Source organism: Coccinella septempunctata, chromosome 2 (assembly GCF_907165205.1).
Source record: "Coccinella septempunctata chromosome 2, icCocSept1.1, whole genome shotgun sequence".
NCBI classification, from domain to species: domain Eukaryota; kingdom Metazoa; phylum Arthropoda; class Insecta; order Coleoptera; family Coccinellidae; genus Coccinella; species Coccinella septempunctata.
The window spans coordinates 20,082,280-20,109,391 of record NC_058190.1 but is presented as its reverse complement, the minus strand read 5'-3'; the positions used below and the strand labels follow the sequence as shown (position 1 = coordinate 20,109,391).

General features: G+C 37.8%; 1 protein-coding gene across 1 annotated transcript in view; it reads right to left on the bottom strand.

Moving 5' to 3' along the window:
• Positions 1-2,419: 2,419 nt before the first annotated feature.
• Positions 2,420-27,112, bottom strand: part of LOC123306773 (chitooligosaccharidolytic beta-N-acetylglucosaminidase) — a 79,275-nt gene continuing 54,582 nt past the window's right edge. Inside the window, exon 5 of the mRNA XM_044888911.1 lies at positions 2,420-2,789. Coding sequence (XP_044744846.1) covers positions 2,524-2,789 — 266 coding nt within the window. The 3' untranslated portion in view covers positions 2,420-2,523. The remainder of the gene's footprint in view (positions 2,790-27,112) is intronic.

The following is a 27,112-nucleotide window of genomic DNA, read 5'->3' as shown; positions in this document are numbered from 1 at the left end:
AATTTGAATAAAATTAAGAGTTTCTCGATAAAAAACAATTACCCTGTAACACTGATCAAGAGAATTTTAAATAAAAATGATACACATCACTCCAGAACGCACTCCACGCCGAAAAGATTTTTCAAGGTTCCCTATATTAAAGGGCTATCTTAGAGGGTCGGTCATCTCTCTCCTAAGAGATGAAATAGTAGAAATAGCGTACAAACCGGTCAATACTGTTAAGGCATTTTATTCCAGATTTAAGTCAAAAACTGCACTCGACTCGAAATCAAATGTTTTTTATAGAATACCTTGCTGAGATTGCAACAAGGTATACATAGGTCAGACGAATAGATACCTCAACACGAGGATAACTGAACACAAAAGAGACTGTGTTAATATTCACAATCCCATTAAAAATAAAGATAATAACACAGCATTAGCTGAACATACTTTGAATACGTTACACTCTTTTGATTTTGAAGGTGTCACTTTTTTAGATACTCAACCAACTTGAAAAAAAGATTGTTCTGTGAAATGCTTGAAATTAAAAAAGATACGAATTCTGTTAACAAAAGAAGCGACATTGATAACTTGAATACGGCCTATTTTGATCTCATAAAGAGAATACAAGATTTATAACATCCACAGATTTGTATTGTTCGTGTTCGCTTGAGTTTACCTACATATTATTTCGTTTTTCTTATTTGATAATTATCAGATGATTAACACTGAATGTCATTCGTCCAGTTCATTTTCCCTTGAAGTTTTTTATTTCGTACAAGTTAGTCAACCGTATATAATGTCTTTTATTATTTCATCCTCGTTGTTTTTAATTTTCGAATTGACAATAGAGACCAACTGGCAATGTGAGTAGCTTCTAATTGCTATTTGTATATATGTGATAATTTCAAAGATATTTTTGATCATATTTATTTCTTTGTTAGTCTGATTAATGTTCTTATTCAATAATTGTTATATTTGTCCTGTTTCGAGATCTATTCTCTATTCCTTTGAATTTTCACTTGTTCTTACTATAAAGTTTGTCATCTATTTTAGAGCCCTGAAGATGAATTTAAAATAAAATCGAAACGTCGGCATTTTGTCCAATTGAGTCTCTGAAATTTCGACCGAAAAGAAACCTCTAATCACTAATACACATCGATACCAAGGTCATCAAAAATATCAAAAAAATCGAAAATAATGATAAATAAAGCAGATCTGAATAAAACTGAAATTTTGTATAAGTGTGTGTTCAATTGAATATTGCCGATCTTTCACCGGCCATAATCTATCGAATATATGAATATTCAGCATCCAAAAAGCACAAACTTGTGACAGGCCCAAAGCCCCCCAGAAACCATTGCCCTGCTTGTCTTGCCGTAAATTGACAAGATTAGGCACGCTCAATAATTGTAAAGTCAATAGACGAGTTACAAGTAAAAGTGAGTTTCAATCTGGAACACACTAGTATCACAAGTGAGCATCACTAACAATAACAAAAAAAGGAAACATTAGTTTCTTGATATATTTTACAGCATCTGTTTCAAAAAAGCTACCATTTTTCCAATGCATATGATTACAATTAAGGAAAGATGGTTAGTCATTTTCGTGCAACATTCATTTTGGTAATAGTTTCTCATTTTTAAAATTTTACTAATAAGGCGACCCTCACGCCTGACAGACGTGCGGTTTCAAGTTTACATTCTAAAGCAGAACCAAAGTGCCAATCAAACCTTTAGTAACTGAAGGGGTAGTTGCCTCTACTGACAGCACTCGGCGTACTGAGGAGCACGGAAACTAGATGGATAAATTTTCTATAGTTTTCATGACACTTCTACCAGATATGAGGAAACTTTATTAATCCCAACTCATGTGACATCTAAATATGAAACTTACCCGGTGTAGTCACAATCATTTGAAGTTTCTGATACATGTTTTGAAGCTCACATTGCTCAGTGCGAGGAAATTCAAAGAATAAAACGAAAGGTTGGAAGAAAGACTTAACATAGCGTTGAAAAGTACCGGGATGATGAATGTAGAATGAGATATCGATTGAAATGTATTCTGGGAAGATTCTGCATTTCTCAATAAACTTTTTATGGTTTTCACTCCCAATCTCTGAAACAAAATCAATTAAAAATGAAATAAACGATTTGCTTCTGCGTAAATTCTTGCACTAATTTGTCAGGAGCAAATTAACTAGAAAAAATTGTTGCCTGACAATGAACTGAAAATAAATAACGTTGAAATTATAATTTCATGTTGTAACGTTTCGGAGTCTATAGCAGACTCCGAAAAATCAGACGAAAAATATTTTTCGTCTGATGAGCAAAAATAATTTTTTTTCTGTGTTCGTTGTATGGACTTGTCCTATGCATTTCAAATGTCTTGAGGGATCTAAAAGATATTGTTAGTATTATAAATAAAAAAAACTTGAAACTTTTCAGTGGATCATTTTAATTCATGTCTTAATTTCATATTTTGATAGAAAGATATATCTATTCATTTCTGTATGTTTCATATTCAACTCATGAGAGAGGTCTACACTTTATCAATAGGGCACTCGTTCTCATTTTGTAAACACCATTCAGGCTCCAAAGCATCTGCATTAATACCCCTCCTTACTAATCTCTCCCTATGAATGAGAAGACGACTTTCCGCTTCGCGCCACGATGTCTGAGGATCAGACCACAATGTTTCTGCCATAGCTGCAGCTCTAGGCCACAGTCTGGAATCTACTGCTGTGGAATCTACCTGTTCAGTCCATAAGGCTGCTTCGGAACCTAGTACTTGGTTGACCCTAGAACCTTGAAATAAAAAAAAGAATCACTGTCCAGTCTTCTGAATTATATGTTTGGTAGAAAAGAATCTATAACAGCATAGCCCACAATTAGGGGAACGGGAAGTAATGATAAATATAATTTTTATTGCACTACATCAACAGTCTGGAGTATCAGAATTGCATATCATGATGAAATTTTATACATTGCCGCATTATTTTCAAACGCTCTTAGTTTACTGATTCAATTCGATCAAACTGTGTCCTCTGCCCACGAATTGAGACTCTGAAGAATATCTTCCTTTCTTCAAGAAGGGGACGATGCTCTATTCTCGTTTATTGTATATACATATATTTTTCAACTTATACTATGTAGTACCATATCATGTCATTGACAATGCAATTGTATGCGTGAAATAGTCTACCTCGATTTTTGCCTATATTCTGACTCCATCTTGCTGACTCTGCGCAATGAGGTCAATATTGCCAGACTCAAGCCAGTCAATCGAGAAGAAAGGTCCGAGCAGGACTTCATTGAAAATACCCAAGATAATACCCAAAATTCCCCCAAAATCATGATATTTTCCGCAAAATCCCCCAGATTTTTATTTGTTGATTTTTAGCGTTACCCTCAGATAAAAAAAAAACAATAAATTTTGAATTTTTTGAAAATCAATATTGTATAAACAAATTTGAAAGGAAATCTGAAAATTTTTCAATTTCTCTATAAATGAATACACAGAACTTATATGATAAATGTTTAATCATTCTTAATAAAAAAAATATATGCATATAAAAAATTACTATCAGATTCTAAAAACAATGGAAATTATTGGTTTGCATCTAATCTAAGAAGATGTATAGAGCAGAACTATTTTCTGCACTCGTTCGATATATATTTATATTAAAATTATTTATCATAGCTTCGGTGGGCTTAAAGGCGGCACATCCGATTTTCATTGAATGAAATCGAACTCTCAAAATTGCTTCCGTGCTTGAAATCGACAATCCACTTCTTAACTTCACTTTAATTATATTCACTAAGGAAAATGCTCTTTTTACAGTCGCATTTGCGAAGGGCAGAGATAGCAGAGGTAGGTATAGCAAGCTTAGATATTTCTCCAAAACGTGCCTCCTCTTGAGCATTTTTGTTTTCGGAAACCTCAATGCAAAATGTTCTACATTCTCAGTTTGTTTCCATTCGATACGATGGAGGGCCTCCCACTCGCTCACTGTTTTATCAACATCTGCACATATACTTTTGAAGTGTATAGCCAGAGGAGTGATCTCTGGTCTTCTTACTTGCGCCGTTGCATTTTCCGGGGTCAAAATATTAATTTTTTTATAATATTTCAATATTTTTTGGAAATCTTTTCTGCATCTGTTTGCATAATTCAAACAGAAAGCATTTGCATCTTCTCGGACAATGTCAATCTCGTTTTTCTGTATTCCTACAGCTGCTTCATCAATTGCATATCCAAAGTTCAGAAATTCTGCCAATGATGGCATTGTCAACTCCTCTAGAAGGATCCTCCCCAGTAGTCGTGCCGTGAATACTATCGATATCAAGAAGTTCTTCATAGCTTTTGTTTACACCTCTAATATAAATTAACACCTGAGACACATCCGATGACTCATCTAAGGCCAGATAAAAACCATTCGAGATGTTCATTTTTGACAGAAAGTTGAGATGTTATATTTTCTGCAATGTCCTGCGCCCTCCGAGCCACTGCGTTGCTGACAAACTGACAGATTTGAATGAATTTACCTTTTCGGGGCAAATTTCTTCGGCTACTGCAACTACGCATTTTTTGATCAGTTCACCATCGCCGAATGGTTTTCCACGTTTTACGATTTCAAGGGACACACGATAGCTCGCACGTTTTGCAGCCTCTTGTTCAGTATTGAATTTCGTAAACAAAGATTGCTGCGATTTCAATCCGCGCTTCAAATATTCAAATTTTTCTACCCGCGAACTTTAGAATAATTTTGGGAAACCTTTGTTTCATAATGACGTCTAATACTGTATTCTTTCATAACAGCTATGGTTTTATTGCAAATCAAACACAGCGCCTTATTGAAAGTTCCATTGATCTTTGAATTTTCTGAATTCACAGTTCATTTTTCGCTTCTTTTCCATATTACTAAATGATACACAATGTGCGTACTACTTTTTAAGACTTTCCTAGGTCGACTGAGACGTGTCAGCGATGGTGCGCTATATCGAGACAATCCCCTCCTCCATCTGATCTGCAAGAATTATTTTTGAATTTCTTTAGAAAACTCCTCGTGCAGAAGAATTTTGAGAGTGACTTATTTAATTTAGATTTGAATTTTTACTATGGCTGATAGAAAGTGATTATTATATGGAGCTTCTGAGTCAGAAGAAATTATTTTGTTTTCCATACAACCCTGAGAGGTAAAAAAAATTGTTTATTTAAACCCAAGATCATTTGGGAAAATTTACATTTTCTTTCGCAGGAATCAGTTGTGGATGCAAACTCTGGGTTTGGAAGAATTTGTCGTTAGAAGGCATCACAGAATTTTCAACAACCACTTCAGTAGGGATGAAGCTTTCACTGATGCAATTTTACAGAAAATCAATAAAAATGCTATTTCCATGGCTTGGGTATCCCCTCTTCTGCAGGTATTAATCTTATTTCAATAATTTTGTCATATTCAGATATTACAATGCTAACTCTCATTCCGATGTTTCAATAAGTACATTGGAAAGCATTTCTTTCCTAATTGATGAGGAACATGCTGGTAGATCAGGTGTTTCTACATTGCCATCATCGGGTATTATATTCATTTCTATAAAATATCAATTTAGTTTATATGGTTTCATGTTTTCTTCAATTCAATCAGATGTATAATTCCCTTATAAACTACTACTGTCATTTCAAAGGTGGACATGCTATTCGACAGCATCAATGGCAAGCAAGGAGAAACATGAGGAGGTAAAAAATTGGCAGTTCATGAGGCATAACAAAAATGGCAGCATCCGAAAATCTATGCCACCTTCTCTAAAAGGTTGGCTCCAGTCAATCAATGCGATTCAAAATATCTGGAAATACTTGAGGCATAATAGTTAAACCCTAAAGACCACATCTTTGAATCAAGATCCGTTGGAGAACCTGTTTGGGCAAATAAGGTATGGTTGCGGATCCAATGACAATCCTATAGTGCAGCAAAGCATTGGAACCCTGAAAACACAACTCCTCAATGATTGGTTCATCAGAGCTTTCAGGGGAGAAATTGTGACGATAATGAAAATCTACTTTTTTGCAAATTAAAATCATTCCTCAATATTTTCCTTAAGAGCGAGGAGAGGGAAGTTCCAGAAGATGCTTCTTTGACCGATCAAATAACTCAGTTCCAGATGTCACCTCAGGAACTATCAGTTGATATTTCAAGAGAAGTTTCTTCTGGAAACACCGTTGTATTTTCGGTAGCATATGTGGCAGGAGCTATTCTGAAGTGCTTAAAAAAAATATATGCTGTGCCATATCGTCGTTAAAACCCGAAAAATGTGTAACTCCCAATTTGATCAAAAAAGCGATTTTGATGCCATCCCCTAGCGGTTTTCAACATCTACATGCTCAGAAATTTGTGTAGTTATTCAAACAGTTAAATATTTTTCCCGCGCAAAATAGAATAATGTGTATCTCCGTACTTCAAATTGTTTAAAAGAAATACGTGTACTTCCCTTACACTAGCACGGCGTCAGTGCATATATTCACATCACATCAGTGGATTTCATAAGAAGTAGTGGAAAAATAGTGCTGCTTTGCTGTGAAAACAAAGGTAAATATTAAGGGAGTACGGGTAATAATAAAAAGTTTTTTGCCTCTCCTGTAAAATCAGCTAAAATGGAGTTACACATTTTTCGGGTTTTAACGACGATATGCGATAATATGATAATTTCATTGTATTCAGAATCTCAAAATTTATTCATCGTCAATAAAGAAATGAATTTTCTTTTTTTTTTTGCTTCATTGGGTATAACTTTTGCATCATCTCGCATTTCGATCGCCATTCTTTTATATCTTCATGACCTTCATCGATCTATTTTCATGGTTTCAAAAACAAATCGTAAACTCGAAACGATTTGAATTTTAAAACCCCATATTTGAAGAATGATTTTGAATAGTTCCCGCGGTGCATTTGAAAAAATCATGAATGAAACTCATAAACTCATAATTATTCAGTTCAAACTTACATATGCTGTGATAACCCAAATTGAGGGGAATTCCCCATTGGGTAAGTTGTAGCTCAAAGCGACAAATTGAATATAAAAAAGTTATATGAGACAATGAATGAGCGGAATCCAACAAAAATTGATAAACTGAGTGGAACAAGGTAGTTGGCTAGATGCAATGCTATCAATAAGATCATTGTTCAATGGAACATTTTGAAATTGCATTTTTATATAGCAAAAGAAAAAGAAAGATGTTACGTAGCACAACAACTGTTTGATGTGCAGTCAGATGAGAGAAACTTGTATTTGACTTTTTTTTTAAATTCTTAAGGACTTGGAGGATGTGAATAAGGCTTTTCAAAGTGAGATCTCAAACACTTTGAAGCTGATGGAAGATTTGGTGTATCTGTTGAGTATCCTCCCACCTATGCAATTAGGAAAATTTGTAGAGAAAGATCTGATCTGTTTCAATTTTTCGGATTATCTAATGCGGGGGTCTCCAAGCTTTTCAGACTAAGGCCCGTAAGATCAATCGTAGTTTAAACTTCCGATTAAGAAATCTCCGATTAAAGTTAATCTATGTTTTAAACCGTCGTGTTAAGATCAAGTACAAAAGAGAAGAGATTAACTAATCCTGTGCAGTTGCCAAAATAGTTGGCTATTTGAACTAATTGTGACTCATTGGTGGTCATTTTTTAGTTTTCTGTGTTAATCTTTGGATCAGTGGCTAAGACTTGAAATAAGGAAAACGAGCAATTTCGAACTGCTTAATTAGACTGGAGCTTAATTTTCTGTTGGGTTTGTTAGGAATACCAAAAAAAATCACTCGATGTAGGTATTATACAGAGTGTCCCGGATAAGATGGGAAACTTTTTAAGGTCAGATAGTGTTCTCTATCTCACACTGTATCTCTATTAGTTGAACTTCAGAAAACTGATGTAATCGATCAGATGAAAACTAAAATTAACATTCAATGCATATTCAATTGATTAAATTCATAAATATTCAGAATTCACTTAGCTGTGAGAGGAATAGGATGTTAAATATCGACACTAGAGAAAAATTATTCACTATCAAGAAAAAAAATTAGTCCTTGGCAACCTGGATGGTGCTATGCAATATTATTTGGCGAATTGAATAAATCAATTTTGCAGTTTACAAAGATATGGAAGAAATCATGGAATTCATTTCAGAGGGTGATTTCGCGAACTTTTAAGGACTGTCCAAATTTATGTGATACGGTCCTGCAAATCGAATGATATTTGATTGCAGTTTTCTGGAACCTCATACAAGTTATCTTCATTCCAAATTTCGGATAAATCGGTGATTCCTTTCAGGAGAAAAAGTGGTTTTAATTTTCATTCAAATTTGAAAAACACCCTGTAAATCAGAATCTAGAACTCATAGACACTACAAGGGGGTTTTTCGTGACCCTCGACCCTCTATCTCATAATTAAAATGTTTCCCATTTTATCCGGGACACCCTGTATAATAATAAGTATATGGATATAAAGGCGGAAACACATTATTAACACGCGACGCGAGCTGACGCATAACTTGTACGCGCGTGGCGTGGCGTCGGGTGTTCATAGTATGATTCTGATCTATAGAAATCAATACATTTGATTCGACTCAACACGCGTCACGTTTCATCAGCTCGCGTCGCGTGTTAATAATGTGTTTCCCCTTTAAAAATCAACAAATGTTACGATCTACATCGTATTAGAGAACTATCATCACTCTGAGTATCAGCAGATATTCCATTCCATCGAGGAAGAATAGATGCTGACCATTGTTTCAGTTTTATTTGACCTCGTCAGAGCAACACAACTCCTATCTCAATGAATAGGATTGTTGTTTTTCATATCAATGGGTAAATTGTGTATCTTAATTAATTTCGTTCATTTCTGAGCGCCTTAATTCGAAGGCTTAGTCATTACCCAGTCAGCATTTACTGCGTAAACACGAGTGGAAGACCACTGCTCTCTATCTCGCCATAGGTAGGATGACACTGATGACATCGAAAAAAGTTTTTCCGGCAAACTTAGGGTGACCGGCCACCGAATGCGAAATTGTGCGAAGCTGAGTGTTTTCAATGCTAAATGACGAGCTGCGTCACTCGATTCGTAGCTTGTCAATTATATTAGCATTGAAAACGCTCAGCTTCGCATAACTTCGCATTCAGTAGCCGGTCACCCTTAGAGTTGGAACACATGGATGAAAGCTGCCATCTTCATTCGGGTTCTTAATTAACAGAGAATTTAGTTGGATCTAGTTTTCTCTAAGGTAACGCTAGTGTTTATTCGGGCATTATAGCGACGGTTCACATCGATTGAGGGGTCCACCAATTTGTTCTATTTTCATCGAAGTGTGAAAGTTGTTGCCCTGACGAGGTCAAATGAGACCAAACCCATGGTCAGCATCTAGTCTTTCCTGATGAAGTGGATGTACCTACGAAATTCGTCGGCAAAATTCGTTGTCTACTGAGGGATTCTCGAGAACTATCGCAGCTAGAAAAAAACTGATTGCACATTCTCAAGATCTTTCGTCCTGACTATAATACAAATCTGAAAGCAGAATCGGCCTATAATTCCTTAAATTCACATTTCCATGATGCTGAATTACTCGCTTTTTTCAACTCTTACTCGAAAATCATTTGGACATTAGTACTTTTTTATGAGGAAGTAATTTCAATACCATTGTATTACATTTTTCGATTCGGTCATTATCGAGATATAACCGGGCTTTCTGATTTTTCAAATGTAAACTATAGTTGAAAGTTCTTTTAATTTGTTGCAAATTTTTTGCTGATTTTCAAAAATGTTTCATATGTAACTATTCACCTAAACGAGAAAGAATATGATAGTTTTCCTGCTTTTCATTTCACCATTGAATAATAAGACAATGGTCCATATGCATAAAGAAGTAGTAAATGCTTTCACTTCAGTTTATTGAAATGAAATTATACATTTTATAGGCAACTGACAAAGATAGTATTATAGTAAAAGCAAATACTCTTCTTTATGCATACGACTCAATAATTACATAGGAGTTTCCATAGCGACTGTTGAATATGCATTTATTTTTCGTGAACTCAATACTTTGTGATCAGAATTACCAATGGTCGAATCACTTTCCCGATGCAGCACAGTAACGGATTTACATATTTGCCGCCAGTAGGCGATTCAAATTTTGCCGCCCTTACCATAATTATTTAGTTCAAAATATTAATGAAAATTTTTGTGTCAGTGAAAATGTAACTTTGAGATTTGTACACGTTGGTCCTAATAACTACTCATAATTATTGTGACCTAGAGAATCGATGTGTCAGTTCCCGAGTTTCCAGATAATTTTTACAACGCATCGATTAAGTTGGGATTTCACAAGAAATAGAACGTTTATTTCTGAATGAAATAAAATTTAGTCATAGACTTCTAATGGGCAAAGTAATGGATATATTAATTGATAATAGTCACACAGTGTTATACATTCAATAACCGTAATTAAATCATTTTTGTTGGGCACCCAGTTTGAAATAGAATAAATATATTCTATATCAAACGAAAAGAAGATATTTCTTATCATTTAGTATGGCACCATATATACATGGTAACATGGTCCATAAGAATAGTTGCAATAATTAAGGGGCTGATTCTTCGTCAGAAAATAGGGTGGACCTTTAGTGTGCAATTTTCTTTTCTGAGTCCCCCTGCTTAGTTACAGCCCGAAAAGCAGTTTTCAATTTTTTACTTGAGAATCGAAAAACTGACAAGAATGAAATCAAGCAGATATTTTATGCGGGGTAGAAATTTTCGGCGCTATGGTTGAAAGTGCTAGAAAAAGCCACCCCTAAACATTGTTCCGCAAGAATCGTTTTTCCATATCCATATTTCAAAATAAAAGATTGATTTTGGATAGCATGATCCATACTTAATGAATAAGGTCTCTTGTTTCTTGGGAAAACTTGCGTTTTTTCAAGAAAAAAAAGCCGTAAACAAATTGCATATAGAATATTTCTGCGTTTGTGTAGACAATCATCTTGATGAGCATATGTGACAAAAATCTCGAGATGATTTTTTGAGAATGGATTAAGTTATCCGAAATCAATTTTTTATTATAAGATATCAATATCGAAAAAGTTTCTTGCGAAGCAAGGATCAAGGATGGATTTTTCTACCCCTTTCTATCATAGACAAAGAGAACCAAAATTTTTTTAATGCCTTCCCACGCGTATAAAATATCTGGTTGATTCAATACGTGAAAGTTGCTTTTCGGGCGCCATCTTTAGGGGACTGTAACTAAGCACTAAAAAGGCACAAAAAAGAAAAGACCTTCCCTACTATTAATATTATTATATGTATTATATGGCCACAATCTTATTGACGATAACAATAGAATAGGAACGTAAGTCATAAAAGTCTCACCTCGGGTTTCATAAAGCTTGATCAGGGCATATTGATTGACCAACAGAAAACGTCAATTTGTTTTCAATCGATAATTCAGTCATGATCATTCATAATATCATTCTCGAATCAAATTATGTTCATACGTCCATTAAATTATTCACAATTTTTACTTGTTCAATATATCAGCAATGAAAAGGTTTCAGTGATTTCGTTTTAGAAATCAAGCGTTGATCGGACAATCAAAGTTTTATGAAACCCGCTGTTAAAATATCTTTCTGCGATGTCGTCATACGAAATTTTGTTTAGTTATGACTTTACACACAAAAGAGCCAAAGCGTTCAGCTTTTCTTGGTTAAATTTGGTTCTTAGGTACCTAACTTTTCAACTTTTTCAAGCAAAAAATGCTTCTCTCACCCGAACAATTAGTCGCTGGTGTATACAGGGTGGGCAAAATTCTTTGTCTACTGAGGGAAACTCGAGAACTATGGCAGGTGGAAGAAAACGGATGACACATTGTCGAGCTTTTTTTCAGAGAAACAAAGAATGGTGAAAACCGTTTTTGAGTTATCAGCAAAAAATGAAATTTGACTATTTCGAAAATTTCTCATAACTTTCTTGTCTTTGAAGTTACAGATCTGAAACTTGAACCTTCTACAGACCCTTTTCGTCGTAGAATCCACTGACGAGGACCAAATATTTTTTCATTTCGAAACATTAGGCAAACTTTCGTTGTTTTAAATGCAAAGTTTCATTGAATTTGTTTATTTTTGAATTGGTAAAAAAGATTCGGTCAGTAAAATCTACGTATAAAAGTGACTAAGAAAGTAAGTTTCAGATATGTAACTTCGAACACAAAAAAGCTATGAGAACTTTTCGAATTCGTCAAAATCCCCATTTTTGATTTTAACTCAAAATCTAGAAATGATAAGCCGGTTCTGTTTTCAGATTTGGATTAGTCATGAAAAAAGAGCTCGAGAATGTGTCATCCGTTTTCTTCTAGCTGCGATAGTTCTCGGCATCCCCTCAGTAGACAACGAATTTTGCTCCCATCAGTGTATCAAAGGAAGCTTGTTAAGTACACATTGGGTTTCATAGATGGCGAACTGTGTGAAACAGAGAAAATCGTCAATAAGTCAAAAATTACTTATGATATCGAACAAATTGGAACAAATTAGACACAAAATAATGGCGTAAAAAAAAGTCTAAATTTTAAACCTTTTCGCTAACTTCACGCTTCATCAAAAACAATAGTGAATTACTCGAAAACCAAAAATGATATTGAAGTCATTTCAACGGAACAAATTGGAACAAATTCGGTACTAAATATTGGCATTGAAATTTTTTCTAAAAGCAGAAAGTGTTGGTGCGAGTGTGAACTGGGCACTAAAACATATGAATGTGAATAAAAAAATATCTAATTGAGATATTGGAATAATTTTACTAGAACAAATTGGGTACTAACTATTGGCATCAAAATCTTTTCGAAACTGAAAAATAATGGTGCTGAGTGTGAAGTCAGCTCCAAATCATAGAAATGCGAATTACTCAAAAACTATAAGGGTGCTTGAAAAGTTCTATACGGAACAAATTAGAACAAATTAAGTACTAAATATTGAGCTTAGTTTCAGAATTTGCCGGCTAGAAAGATAGTTGTCAATTCAGACGTAAATTGAAAAAGACGTTAGAATTGAGATATTCGGAAAAATTACTAAAAAAGAGTTTGATGATAACAAAAGTCGATACTCGACCGGTATCTAAAAATTAAAAGGAGTTACGACGGTGTATCAAGTTGTTTTCATGATTAAACTATTCAAACTGCTCAGAAGAATATAATAATCAAACTAGACATTTATAAAAACCTACATTTTGGGGACCTGTCCGGGATAAAGATAAAATCAAAAGCTGAGAACAAGGTGTCATTTTTCCCTGACATTGGTCGAACTAGAGGTTCAACAAAGGTTTATCGACGAGAGATTTATTTAAGGACTAATCAAGGAAGACGAAAGGTAAAAGACATTCAAGAAATCAAGACGTATACAGGGTCTTTCACGAGGAACCTCACCCATATTTATACGGGAAACTACTGAACGTATTTTCATGAAATTCAGCACTTATATGTATTTCACGATGCTGATGAAATCTAAAATATTTTCATGGCATGAGCACTTCCGGTTTTTCCGGAAATGACGTCAACTTCCGTTTTTCAAATTAGAACACCATTTTTTTATTGCAGAAATAGATTTCTTAGAAAATTTCAAGTTATTTTGATGTAACATTTTTCAGTTTTGGTTGGAAAATTCTCTCTGAGCGGGATAATTCGAAAAAAAAATCGAAAATAGAGCTCCGCTGAAACAAGAATAACTTCGAGGTTTTTGGATGGAAAATTTTCATCTTTGGGATTTTTCAAGATGTAAGATGGATGTATCCACTTTAAAAATCGAAATCGCGATTCATGATACAGGGGGTGAAAAAATCGCTTTCAAAGTTAGGGATGACAAAATCGTGAAAAATCAATTTTTTCAAATTAGAACCCCATTTTTTTATGGCAGATATTGAATCTACGTTAAAAAATAATGTGAGTGTATGCATCACACCCCTGCCCTAAAATGGATATTTTCTGAGTTATTCACAAAAAACTGTTTTTCGTCTTGAATTTTCAGCTATTTCTTTTCCCTTCACGCCAAAAAGATTAAATTTTCAGGAACTGTTACTTAAACCATGTTTTAGATTTTACTACCCTAATATGCAAGAGAAAAACGTTACAGGTTGTTCCTAAATAGATGGCGAATTTTGATTCGAATTTGTATCGGAAACCACTTTATTTCAACTAATCGGCTATCGGTTTTCTCTCCAGTGATAAATGAATAATTCCTTATGAACCATATGCAAAAACTTACCATGTTTTACATTCTTTTTTTTTAATGATAGATATCACTAATTACATCTGCCAAATTCCTCTTTATTCAGTAGCATTTTGTGTTTACTATTAATCTGGTGATAATTCGTATTAAGTTATGAAATCGATGATTCCTGAAAATTTCATCTTTTTGGCGTGAAGGGAAAAGAAATAGCTGAAAATTCAAGACGAAAAACAGTTTTTTGTGAATAACTCAGAAAATATCCATTTTAGGGCAAGGGTGTGATGCATACACTCACATTATTTTTTAACGTAGATTCAATATCTGCCATAAAAAAATGGGGTTCTAATTTGAAAAAATTGATTTTTCACGATTTTGTCATCCCTAACTTTGAAAGCGATTTTTTCACCCCCTGTATCATGAATCGCGATTTCGATTTTTAAAGTAGATACATCCATCTTACATCTTGAAAAATCCCAAAAATGAAAATTTTCCATCAAAAAACCTTGGAATTATTCTTGTTTCAGCGGAGCTCTATTTTCGATTTTTTTTTTCGAATTTTCCCGCTCAGAGAGAATTTTCCAACCAAAACTGAAAAATGTTACATCAAAATAACTTGAAATTTTCTAAGGAATCTATTTCTGCATTAAAAAAATGGTGTTCTAATTTGAAAAACGGAAGTTGACGTCATTTCCGGAAAAACCGGAGGTGCTCATGCCTTGAAAATATTTTAGATTTCATCAGCATCGTGAAATACTTATAAGTGCTGAATTTCATGAAAATACGTTCAGTAGTTTCCCGTATAAATATGGGTGAGGTTCCTCGTGAAAGACCCTGTATAGACGTATAAAGAAAAAGAAGTAGAGACGTATGGAGTCCAATGGTCGAAAACTTGAGCAGGACGATTGAAGACTATTGGAGTTGGACGTGATTCAGTAGCGAAGAGGAGAGACTTTTTCGTTAGTTGTGAAAATGAAGGGTTCGTTTTCATTATCATTCAGTGATGTGCGGGATACTTTCAGACCATTCGATGGAAAAGACAATCATCCATTTGGCAAATGGATTGAGGATTTTGAAGAAATTTCAGTGTTGATGGAATGGAATGAACTTCAAAAGTTGATATTCGCAAAAAAATCTCTGACAGGACTTGCGGAACTCTTCATTCAGTCTGAGAAAGGAATAACAAAGTGGTCGATTCTGAAAAAAAAATAATTATAGAATTTGAGGTTCATGAAAGTAGTGCTCAAATTCATAAATTATTGATGACAAGGAATAAAAGAGAAGAGTCGGTACAAGAACATGTAGGTACTGATCATGAGAGAAATTGGAAGCAGAGGAAATATTGAATCAGAAGCTGTGATTCAATATATCATTGAAGTTATTCAGGATGACCAATATGACCAAATTAAAAGTACCAAATCAGCCCAAGAGCAAAGAAAAGATCCAGAAACAGTTTCTAGGAAGGCATGTGAACGAGAAACTGAAATAGATGAAGGTGACATAGAACATGAGAAAAATAATTTAGAACATTGTTTCAACTGTGGAGTCAGAGGTCATTTCTCAAAAGAATTTCCTGAAAAAGTAAAGGAACCGAACTGCTTTGTTTGTTCTAGTTTTGGCCATTTATAAAGTTTTTTATCTGGGATCCAACCCCGATGGCGTGTTGCCAAATTGTTTTTCTGGTTTCGGGATTCTAGGAATCCGGATCCAAGTGGGAGAAAAAGGGTGGGGATTTGGGTAATATAAGCCAAGTGTCGAGTAAGATCTTGACAGGAGCAGACGTGAGCTTTAAAAGTGAAAGTTGAAGAGAAAGTCGAAGTGAAAGTGCCCACTAGCGAAGCTACGGAATATTTGATTCCGTCTATGAAGTTTGTGTAGGATCTATACGTGTATGTGTTCTCGGAATTTTAATTCGTTTTAATTTTCAAAGTCCGTGTTCATCTGCCAGAGTCCATGTCTAGATCGTTGGTTCTGCAGAAAGCATCAGGTGAGCTTACTTTTCGTATCTGTTTCCTGATTTTTCTCATAGCGTAGAAAATTTTTGATGAGTCGTTTTGTTTTTATGCATGAGATATATTCTTCTTTTTTATTATGACTTCAGCCTTGCGGCTTTCACACTCCTCTCCAGAGGAAAATTCACTTATCCCAGATATCTCAGATATCAAAAGGATTAAGCTCTGTTGGAGCCCTTTCCATGTTTTCGGGCTCGTGGTGGTGGTCGGGTCCGGGTCGCTCCTCGCCTCCCTGCTGTAGGTTGGATTCCTGCTCCACTCGCACTTCCTGTGGGCGCAGACGGTGTTCCTCTGCATTCCCCATGTACTTGCGTACAGTTCTCACCGTTCCCAGCAGTACCGCCTTCTGCATGACTCTATAGATATTGTCGTCCAAGTGAAGTTTCCTCAAGTTCTCCAGTAGTTTCTTCGGTATCACGCCTGTAGATGAAATGACAATAGGGATGGTCTTGATATCTTTCAGCTTCCACTGTCTTCTGGTTTGTTCTTCGAGATCTCTGTATTTTGAAATTTTTTCAGTGTGCCTGTCTAGAAGATTGTTATTATTTGGAATCGTCACATCGATGAATAGTGCTCTGTCCTCATCCTTATTGAGCAATATGAGGTCTGGTCTATTGTGGGTTCTTTTCCGGTCTGTCAGAACCGTGCGATCCCAGTAGAGCTTGTGATGTTCATTTTCCAACACAGCATCCGGATGGTAATTGTAATAAGGAACCTTCTTCGAACTTAGAAGTTGGTGTTTTAGTGCCAATTCTTGGTGAAGAATCTTGGCAACGGCATCATGTATATTTTTGTACTCCGTGCCCGCGAACTTCTGACATCCCCCGGTGATGTGCTGGATAGTTTCATGTGTCGCACAGTCATAACGACAGCTATCGTCCGCCACTGAGGCATCATTGGCGATGTACTTCATGTAATTTCTTGTTGGAATCACCTGATCCTGGATGGCGAGCATGAAGCCCTATGTCTCAGGAACCAACCTTCCGGAAGTCAACCAGTAGTTCGACGCAGATATGGTAACGTGATCATGGTTGACCTCGTTCTGGTGCCTTCCATGCGAAGGTTTGCCAATCAGTTTCTGCATTTTAATTTCTGCAGAGTGTTCGACGGTTTCCAAGTGATCCTGGTGAAGCTTTAACGGTGTAGAAGTATCAGCAACACAAACTACTCGATGGAGTTCTGACGAAGCTGCCTTGCTCAAGAAGTAGTTTCGAAGTCCTTCAATTTCCTGGGACATACGGTTGGACAAATCAACAATTCCTCTACCACCAAGATGTCGTGGCAGCTCTGTCCGTTCTATTGAGCTTTTGGGGTGATGTTTATTGTGTTTAGTCAGCATCGTCCTTATTTTTCTCTGTAAAGCTGCTAAATCGGTGGTCGTCCAAGAGATAATACCAAATGAATAGCTCAGCGCCGAGCAAGCGTAGGTGTTAATCGCTTTTATCAGATTCTTGCTGTTAAGACCAGTTCTCATTATCCTCCTCAATCTTCGGGTGAACTCCTCCGTTAATTCTTTCTTCATCTGAGTCTGATTGATTTTTCTTGCCTGTTTTATGCCTAGATACTTGTATGTGTCTCCTTCCTTTAATGCTTCAATTTCTGCACCTTCCTTGAGTTTGAACGTACCATCTTCTATTTTCCCTCTCGTTATGTTTAGCAGTCGACATTTTTCTAGTCCAAACTTCATTTTGATGTCTTCCGAGAATCCTTCCACCATTTTCAGCATCAGTTGCATTTGTTTTTTGGTAGATGCGAAGTTTCAAATCGTCCATGTAAAGGAGATGATTCAGTTTCATCATAGTTCTACTGCCGCTCTTGATGGAAAATCCGTAGTCCGTAGAATTCAATCTATGAGACAAGGGATTCAGGGCCATGCAGAACCACAGAGGGCTCAGCGAGTCTCCTTGGAAAATTCCGCGTCTTATTGGAATAGGTCCTGTTGTAATGGAGCAATCTGCTGCTTTCATTTGAAGACTAGTACGCCAGGTTGACATGGCGTTTTTCAGGAACTTAACAATATTGGGATCCACCTTGTAGATCTTCAAGATCGTCAAGAGCCATTCGTGAGGTATAGAATCGAATGCTTTTTTGTAGTCTATGTACGCAGCGTAAAGATTCCTTCGTTAGGAGAACGCTTGATTGCAGATAACTGAATCTATTATTAGTTGTTCTTTGCACCCTCGGCTGTCTTTGGTGCATCCTTTCTGTTGCATGGCGATGATGTTATTTCTTTCGCAATGGTTGTGAATTCGGTTTGATATGCACGATGTGATTAATTTGTACATCGTTGGAAGACATGTGATCGGTCGGTACTTGGATGGGTCTTCTGTATTCCTTTGGTCTTTAGGTAACAGGTATGTTGTGCCATGTGTAAGGAATACTGGCATTCTTTCAGGATTTTCAATGACATCATTTATTGCGGCGGTCAATTTGTCATGCATGATCCAAAGTTTCTTGATCCAGAAGTTCTGTAATCCATCAGGCCCAGGTGCTTTCCAGTTGTGCAGTCCTCTGATAGCTGATTTTAATTCTTCAATTGTGATCATGTTATGCTGCATCGGCTTATATTTTATTGCTTCAGATTTTTCATCTTCAATCCATCCGGTATCTCCATTGAACTGAGGTTTCGTTGATAATTGTTCGGTCCAGAATGATTCAATGGCTTCCTTTGGTGGTAACTTTCCATTTTCTCCATCCGACGATGTGAGTGACCGGTAGAAAGATTCTTCCGACTTTTCGAATGAATTATTGTCTCTTTTCCGGCTATAATTGCTTTTATATCTCCTCAGGCGTTCTGCATACAGACTTAATTTTTGCTTCAGAGTGTCGAGGCAATGGTGAGCTGTAGCATTCTCCGTCTCTCGTTCTGTGTGTGTCCTGTTTCTATCCATGATCTCTTTGGCAGCTTTCACAACTTTTCTTCCTCAATTCCCGTTCAAGTACTCCGTCAGTCGTCCAATGTCTCTCCTTAGCCTTTCGGTTTTGTGTTGAAGACGTTTCTGCCATGCTGGCGCGTGTAATTTGTGTAATTTTGGACCATCGTTGTTCGTTCGGCGAATTTTTGCCCCTATGGTTTTCGCTGTCGTCAGCGCTGCACAGTGAAAAACTAGATGCAGATATTCCAATGAACTTCCGTTCTGTAGGTATTCAGGTAAAACGTCCTTATTCAAGATGTCGAATATAAGTGACAGTTTCTTGGATGTATTGAGTCGTGGAGGTGCTACTCGATGAAGAGGATCTGTTCCTTCCAGTTCGGCAAAGTATCTCCTCATGTCAGAGTCAACTTGTCGGTGGAGCTCTTCCCTATCGTCCTGGTGTTCAGGCTCATTTGCTTTGCAAGAAGGACTTTCAGTATCAATGTCTTCTGGCTGTTGTTGCCCAGGTATGTGAATTTCATCAGAGGTGTTGGTGTTATTCTCTATTGCTAGCGGACGCTGAAGTTCTCGTTTAATTGCGGCGATTCGGGTTGTTGGTATTAGTTCATTTCTCAGAATTACGCGGAACTGGTCTGCCACTGGTTGTTCAGTGACATTGAGATTTGGGTAGGCGTTGCAGAATTCCTCATGGAGCTTTTTCCTATAGTTGTTCATGTTCTGCCCTAGTCCCGTGATGGAGTTATATATGCGTACAATAGTTTCATTCATGGACGTTGTCCACTTCATGCGCTTTCTAACTAACCCCGCTTGGGTGAGCACTGGCTGAATATCCTGCGCAGCACCTTCAGCGGTTCGAGTCGGCAATTGAATTGGACTCGTTGGTTTCTGTTGTTGCTTTGGAGCTGTAGCTTCTTTTGCAGCAGGAGCCCGCTTCCTCAACATCCTGCCACCGACGTCCCGCATGCTGTCATGTCCAGCGCCGGCTCCAGACATGCCCTGACGATCCCCAGGCAGCGACTTGTTTCCGAGGCTTCTCGTAATCACCATTTTCATGGGTTTGTGCTCCCCTTTCTCGGTTTGGGTGAGGGGTAGAGAAATGAGAGCAGAAAGAGCACCCCTATAAAGGATGTGAAAGAGAGAGAAAGAAGGAATGGGACTGCGGACAGCAGGCGTGGCTGGCTGCACCGTCTACGTCGTTACGATGGCTCCCTGGCAGGCCATCTACCAGATAGCTGCCAGGCAGGCCAGACATATTTATTATTATTATTATTATTATTATTATTATTATTATTATTATTATTATTATTATTATTATTATTATTAAATGAAATGAGAGCTGAGGTTTGGAACCTATAAAAGCTCAGAAATAAAAAATTAAATTCAAATATAAGTACACCAGAAAGAGAAACTAAAGCATAAAACACCAACAAGCACAAAGACAAATCACACAAACACAGTCACCGCCGAGCACACCACCTGTCGTATCTCGACTTGAACGCGTTCACAGAAGGGGCTCCAACAATATCCGCAGGCAGATTGTTCCAGACGTTGAACACCCGATTTGGCAAAAACTGCTGTCTTGTAGTCGTTCTGAAGTTTTGCTTCAGAAGCTTGTATTCGTGACCCCGAGGTGATTTAAATTGAGGAAGAAGGTGTTATGATGATCGAGTCCGTAGAGCATTTGGTGTGTTGCTCTATATGTAACTATTAGATCTCCTCTCAAATGACGCTCTGCTAATGTTGGTAGATGGAGTAGTTTGAGTCGTTCTTCATATGTGGGTCTAGACCTAGGGTCAGCAACAGGCGGACCGCGGTCCGGATACGGACCGCGAAAGGGTAAAACTTGGACCGTCAAATATTGTTGAGTTTGATTGTTTTTTATTTTCATTTTGAAATTTTGTCCCTTCTCGCCTTACTCTCATACGTTTTAAAGCAACATTTAATCCAAAACCTACTACTTCTGGTTCTGATTCTACTTTGATTCATTCGAAATACATTCATGACCTGTTTCACCCGCCAACGATTCGTGCGATGTGCGTTCGAATCGACCCGGTAAACGCTTCGGGCTTCGGTCGACAAGGCATCGCTATAACTTTGTCGCACCCGTAACTTCGTTGAATATCGAAATTGGTAGTGCGCAGGTGCGGAAGAAATGGAGTGGATTGGCGGTTCTTCGTAAGTCGTCAAGCGTAGTTCCGTTTGTAGATTGTTGCAGAACCATTTCTTTTAGAAGAGATCAAGGAGAAACGTTTCATACGTAATAATATGGATTCTAAAAAACGTAAGCTGGACAGCGAAAATAGAAGATTTTTGACTGAGTGGACTGAACAATACTGTTTCACGCTGCCTGATAGGCCTCAGGCAGTTCCAGTTTGCCTGATATGTAATAAGACCGTCGCAATTATTAAAAGTGCTAATTTAAAGCGACACTACGAAACAACCCATCAACAATTTGAGAAGAACTATCCTCTTGCCAGTGAGGCTCGAAAAAAAAAACTCAATGCTCACCTAAGTTCTCACGAAAAAAGCACGAACATACTAGCTAGTTGCATGAGCGAGCAAGAAAGGGCCACAGAAGCAGCATTGAGTGTTTGCTGGACACTCAACAAACACCAGAACCCATTTTCAGATTGTGAAATAGTGAAAGAATGCATGTTGGAAGTGGTCCAGGCCTTATTTGAAGAGAAAAAAGATGTTGCCGCTGCAATTCAAAGTATTCCACTGTCCTTGTTACCCATCTCTGGACCCTTTCAAGAGCCTCGACATTTCGCACCAGGTGGGGGCCCCATACTGGACCGGAAAACTCCAGAATAGGTCGAATATAAGTGGTATAGATCTTCGCACAAACTTCTGGGTGACATCCATGGAAAGCTTTGCTTATCAGGTAGGTAGATCGTCTCGCCTTTGATAACACATACTCAACATGTTTGGACCACGAAAGATCTTATGTCACTATCACTCTCAAGTCATTATGGCTGTATGTTGTTCTCAAAACAATATTTTCCAGAACATAGGTATGTCTTGGATTATTTTTGCCGACATGCAAGGCTACGCATTTTTCAACGTTCAGGGGGAGCATCCACTCATTACACCAATGCCAAATCGACTCGAGATCTTTCTGTATGATGTCATGATGAAGAAGCGGATTGGCATACAATTTGAGATCGTCAGCATACTGGGAGCAGATTGAAGTCAGAAGAGAAGGTAAATCGGAAACATATAAGAGAAAAAGTAGAGGCTCCAAGACAGATCCCTGCGACACACTATTGATAGATCTGGGAGAGGACAACGGATCACGAATACGAACCTGAAATTCTCTGTCACCAAGGAATGACACAATCCAATGCAACAAGTCACCACGTACACCAAGGTATTCAAGTTTGTGAGCGAGACGACGAAGTGGTACCCTATCGAAGGCCTAGAGTTATCAAGGTAGATTATGTCGATTGGTATACCAGAATCGACAGATTTACTCCAATCATCGACGCACCTCATCAGGCATGTCAACACGGATCTTCCCGGTAAAAACCCATGCTGGCAGGGCGGCAAAATTTTGTTGGTAAGGAGAAAATTCTGCAATTGATCAACCACCATCCTCTCACACACCTTGGAGGCAACCTTATAGGACGATAATTACTAGCTGAAAACTTGTCACCCTTCTTGAAGACTGGTGTGACGATTGCCCTCTTCCATGCAGTAGGTACTCTCCTCGATTCGAGAGAACGCGTGTAAATCATACTCAATGGGTTGGAAAGGGAGGGAGCGCAAGTTTTCAGGAGCTTTGTAGTCAGCCCATCCAAACCAGCGGCAGAATTGCTACTGAGCCTCTTGATGTTCTCCTCGAGAACATCAACAGGAAAAGAAACGCCGCTAAGTGAAACGGATTGCCTGGGTGTTGAAACTCTAGGCATGGCTCCCGGCGGCTCAGTTGTGAAAGCGTTGAGAAACGAATCCGCAAAAACTTCAGCACTCTCCAGATAACTCTGACAAATAGTACCTGAAGTTTTTTTTTATGACAGGAGTGGAGACTTTAGTATCAAAAAATGTTCGAACATACTTATAAATTTTTTTGGGTCATTAGAAGATGCAATATTGAGCTCGTGTTGTTTCTTAGCGTCATAAATGGTAGCAGAAAGCATGTTGGAGAACTTGTGGTGGACTATATAATCTTCCTGTCTACGACTAGCCAGATACCTTCTTCAGAGTCCCCTCTTCTGACGAATCATGCTGAAAATATTTCGAGTGATCCATGGTTTAGAAGGGTTATTGAGAACTTCTCTACGAAAAGAGTTGGATGAAATATACTCGTTGAAAACATCGACAAACTTATTCCACATCTCGTCAATATCCAAACCCTGCAAGAGATGATTCCAGTCGAGAGCAGCCAGATCCTCATTGAGAGCAACTTCATTAGTCACAGTAACATATTTTTTTTGAGTTACTTTAGGTATTTGAGAATGAAACTGAATAGACGATCGAAGCGTCGCGTGGTCAGATTTCCCAAACGGTGGAAGATATTCAATATCAGTTAAAAGATCACGATCATTTACCATTACTAAATCGAGTCATTACTCGATTTAGATCCATCATTATGGAGTTTGACCTGAGCGGTATCTCGTCGGCTTATCAACTAGCTGAAAATAATTGGATTTCAGAAACATGTCAGTAAAATTGCAATTTGAGGATCCAGCTTGCTGTCCAGATATGTGAGGCCAGGGTAAATGGGGTAAATTAAAATCACCAACTACTAGAATATTACTTGATGAGAGGGATAGATCAGATATATAGCGATAGAGGGCGTTTTCACCACTGCAAGCTCTTGGGCGACAAACGCAGCCGAATTTACAATTACAAAATGTAACTTGGAAAAAAATATTATCTATACCCGGTGCATCAATCTGATGGGACACGACTGTAGATCTATCCGAGATGTCAAGTCTAATGTACACACAAACACCACCATAGCCTTTCGTAGTTATACTATCCCCCCTAAATAATTGGTAATTCGGAATGTGGATCAAAGTATCAGAGATATCAGGTTGCAACCAAGATTCAGTAATGAAAATAAGCGATGGATTATGTTCTCCAACAAAAGAGAGGAGCTCGGCATATTTCGAATGGAAAGATTGGATGTTCGTGTAAATAAAGCTCCACTCGTGCATACTACCACTCAATTTTTTGGAGTCTGGGTTACAATAGTTGGCGTTCCCTTAATGTACTTTATTGTCAGGTCCCTCTCTCCTGACTTCTCGCGGTCCTTCAGCTCAAGGCGAAGTTGACTCAGAGTTGACAACTGGTGAGGAGTCTTGTCGTCAGAAACTAGTACGCGCCTAAAATCTCCAGAATTGAGAAGTTTCTTTTTATTTCTAAGAAATGTTCCGACTACATCGTTGTTCGAAAAAGAAACCCTAAGCATACGCGGGTGGGGTGGATTACGCCTTCCAATCCGGGAAACCTTCACCATCGTTCTCTTGATTGACTTATCAATACACTCTAGTATCTTGACGGCCACATCGGCGTCACCTTCCTCTGTTTCAGATTCAGGTACATTTCTGAGCAAAATGTTGTAAGAACGTTTGACTCGCTCTAAGATCTCAGCGGAATCCAGAGAATATGGAGATGGCACCCCATCAGGAGCAGCGGATAAAGTAGATTTAATTTGTACTATATCGTTCGTCATCTCAGCAAGTCTCGAAACCACAGAGCTTTGTGATGACTCTACAAGAGACAATTTATTTTGACACTCGTTGATAATAGAGCTATGGCTATTCAACTGTGAGGTATGTTCGTCGATAGTTGATCTGCATTTACCTAACTCCGCCAGAATTAGAAACTGATCGGATTTGATTGATTTCATGTCCTCCGATAATGAATTCATTTTGCTCATTAGGAGAGAAAAATGTTCGAGTGTTACAGGCCGATCAGATTGAGAGTTACTGCGTAGCAATCTTTTGCTACTCAGACACAGTGGACAGTTCCATTTACCCTTCGACTCCTTCAAAAACTCGAAGTCGACGTGCGAAATATCAACACACGAAGAATGAAATAGTATGCGGCAGGAAGAGCACTGTAACACATTTTTATCAGACTCGCAAACTTTTTTCGTCTTGAAAAATTTCATTTCAAATTGCTTTGAGTAGTATAGTAATTGTAAATTAGATTTTAAAATGTCTGACTATTCGGACTGCGATCCCGTAATGGATGGAGACGCGTTAGAAATCGCTAATGTCGTGTCCGAACACGATATAAGTTTAAGAGCGAGAATGAATGAGCTAGATAGATGCGTATCTAGCTCAGTGGCTGAGATTAAAAATCTCAGGGGGAGGCTCGAGTTGCAGGAGGGAAATAAGGAAAGTCCTTACTCCAAAGCACTCAAACAGAACATTGTTTCCAAAAATGTCCAAGAAGTGACCTTACCGGTTCAAAAACAGAAGATGGAGGTGGTCAAAACCCCTCAAAACAAAATTTTCCCACCCGCCAAAAGAGTGAGAAAAGATAGCTCCTCGTCCAATGAAGACTCGAACAAAAAAAGAATCTTGGAAACCCCAGCCCCACAGAAAACCACTCCAGTGGAGGAGAGAAAAGAAAAAATCCCCCAGTCACCCTGAGAGGTACGTCAGAATGGACGTCAATTTCAAACGCGTTAATGCGAAACGGCATTATCTATAGCAGAGCGACAACTGTGTAGGACGGAATTAGGATCGTCCCACAAACCCCACAAGATCACCGAAGGATGACTCAATTTCTCCAAAAAATCAACAGAGAGTTTAACACTCTCCAACGAGTTGGGGAGAAGAAAATTTACGCGGTAGTGAGATACCTACCGATAGATGCAGATATTGCTACGATCCTTGAGGACCTCAAGGATCAAGGAATCGTTGATGCCGAGGTCATGAGGATGACCTCGAACATTACTAAGAAGCCAATGCCCTTACTACTGGTGAAAACCCAGAATAAGGGCGTCTTCGAAATCAAGAGGCTGTACAAAATGAATTGTGTTGTCGAACCAAAAAGAAGGACAGCAGGGCCTGGACAGTGCTATCGTTGTCAACGGTATGGACATGCCCAGAGCAAATGCACATTCCCATGGAGGTGCATGAAATGCTCCGGTAATTCCTGGATTGAGAGCCCGCAGACCCGAATTCGAAGAACTGATTGAAGAGAAGAGACCGGATGTCATAGCTCTCCAAGAAACAAAACTTAACCCCAACGTTCGGATAGCATTTCCCAATTACGATATCTTCAGAAATGATAGACCTTACAGCACAGGTGGCGTTGCTATACTGGATAGAAGGAATATGGATCACCATTTCAACCCAATATTCAATGGTCAATAAGTAGAAGCAATATCGATTATTGTGAACACCAATCGAGGACAAGTGAAGATTATTTCGACTTATAAATCACCGGATGCTGGGAGAGGATCTAAAAATGCTACTAGAAGGAAGACACCCGAAAATCATAATTGGTGATCTTAACTGCAAATCGCAGGAATGGAACAGTAGGGTGAAAAATACCAACGGGAGAAGACTGAAGATTTATGCTGAAAAACTTAATGCATTTGTGATAGGACCTGATATACCGACCTACATACCAAGAGTAAATGGACTACCCGATGTACTGGACATTGTCGTAATGAAAGACATCACTGAAGAAATCAGCCTTGATACAATAGAAGACGGAACTTCAGACCACAATCCCATAGAATTCATAGTGGGACATGGCCCCAAGAAACGAAGAAGAGACACAAACCAATGATCGTACAGACTGAAGGAAATATAAGAATTTACTTCAGGAGAAAATCACGGAAATTCCCCAAATAAACACCCGGGATGAATTAGATGAAGCAGTTGAAAAATTCGAAAATCAAATAAGAGAAGCCTATGAAGAAAGCACCAAAAGAATAAGGAAACCAATTCCGAAACATTCACATGGACATACTTCAAGGGATATGAAGAAACTTATAAAAAAGAACAGAAGACTCAGAAAAATCTACAG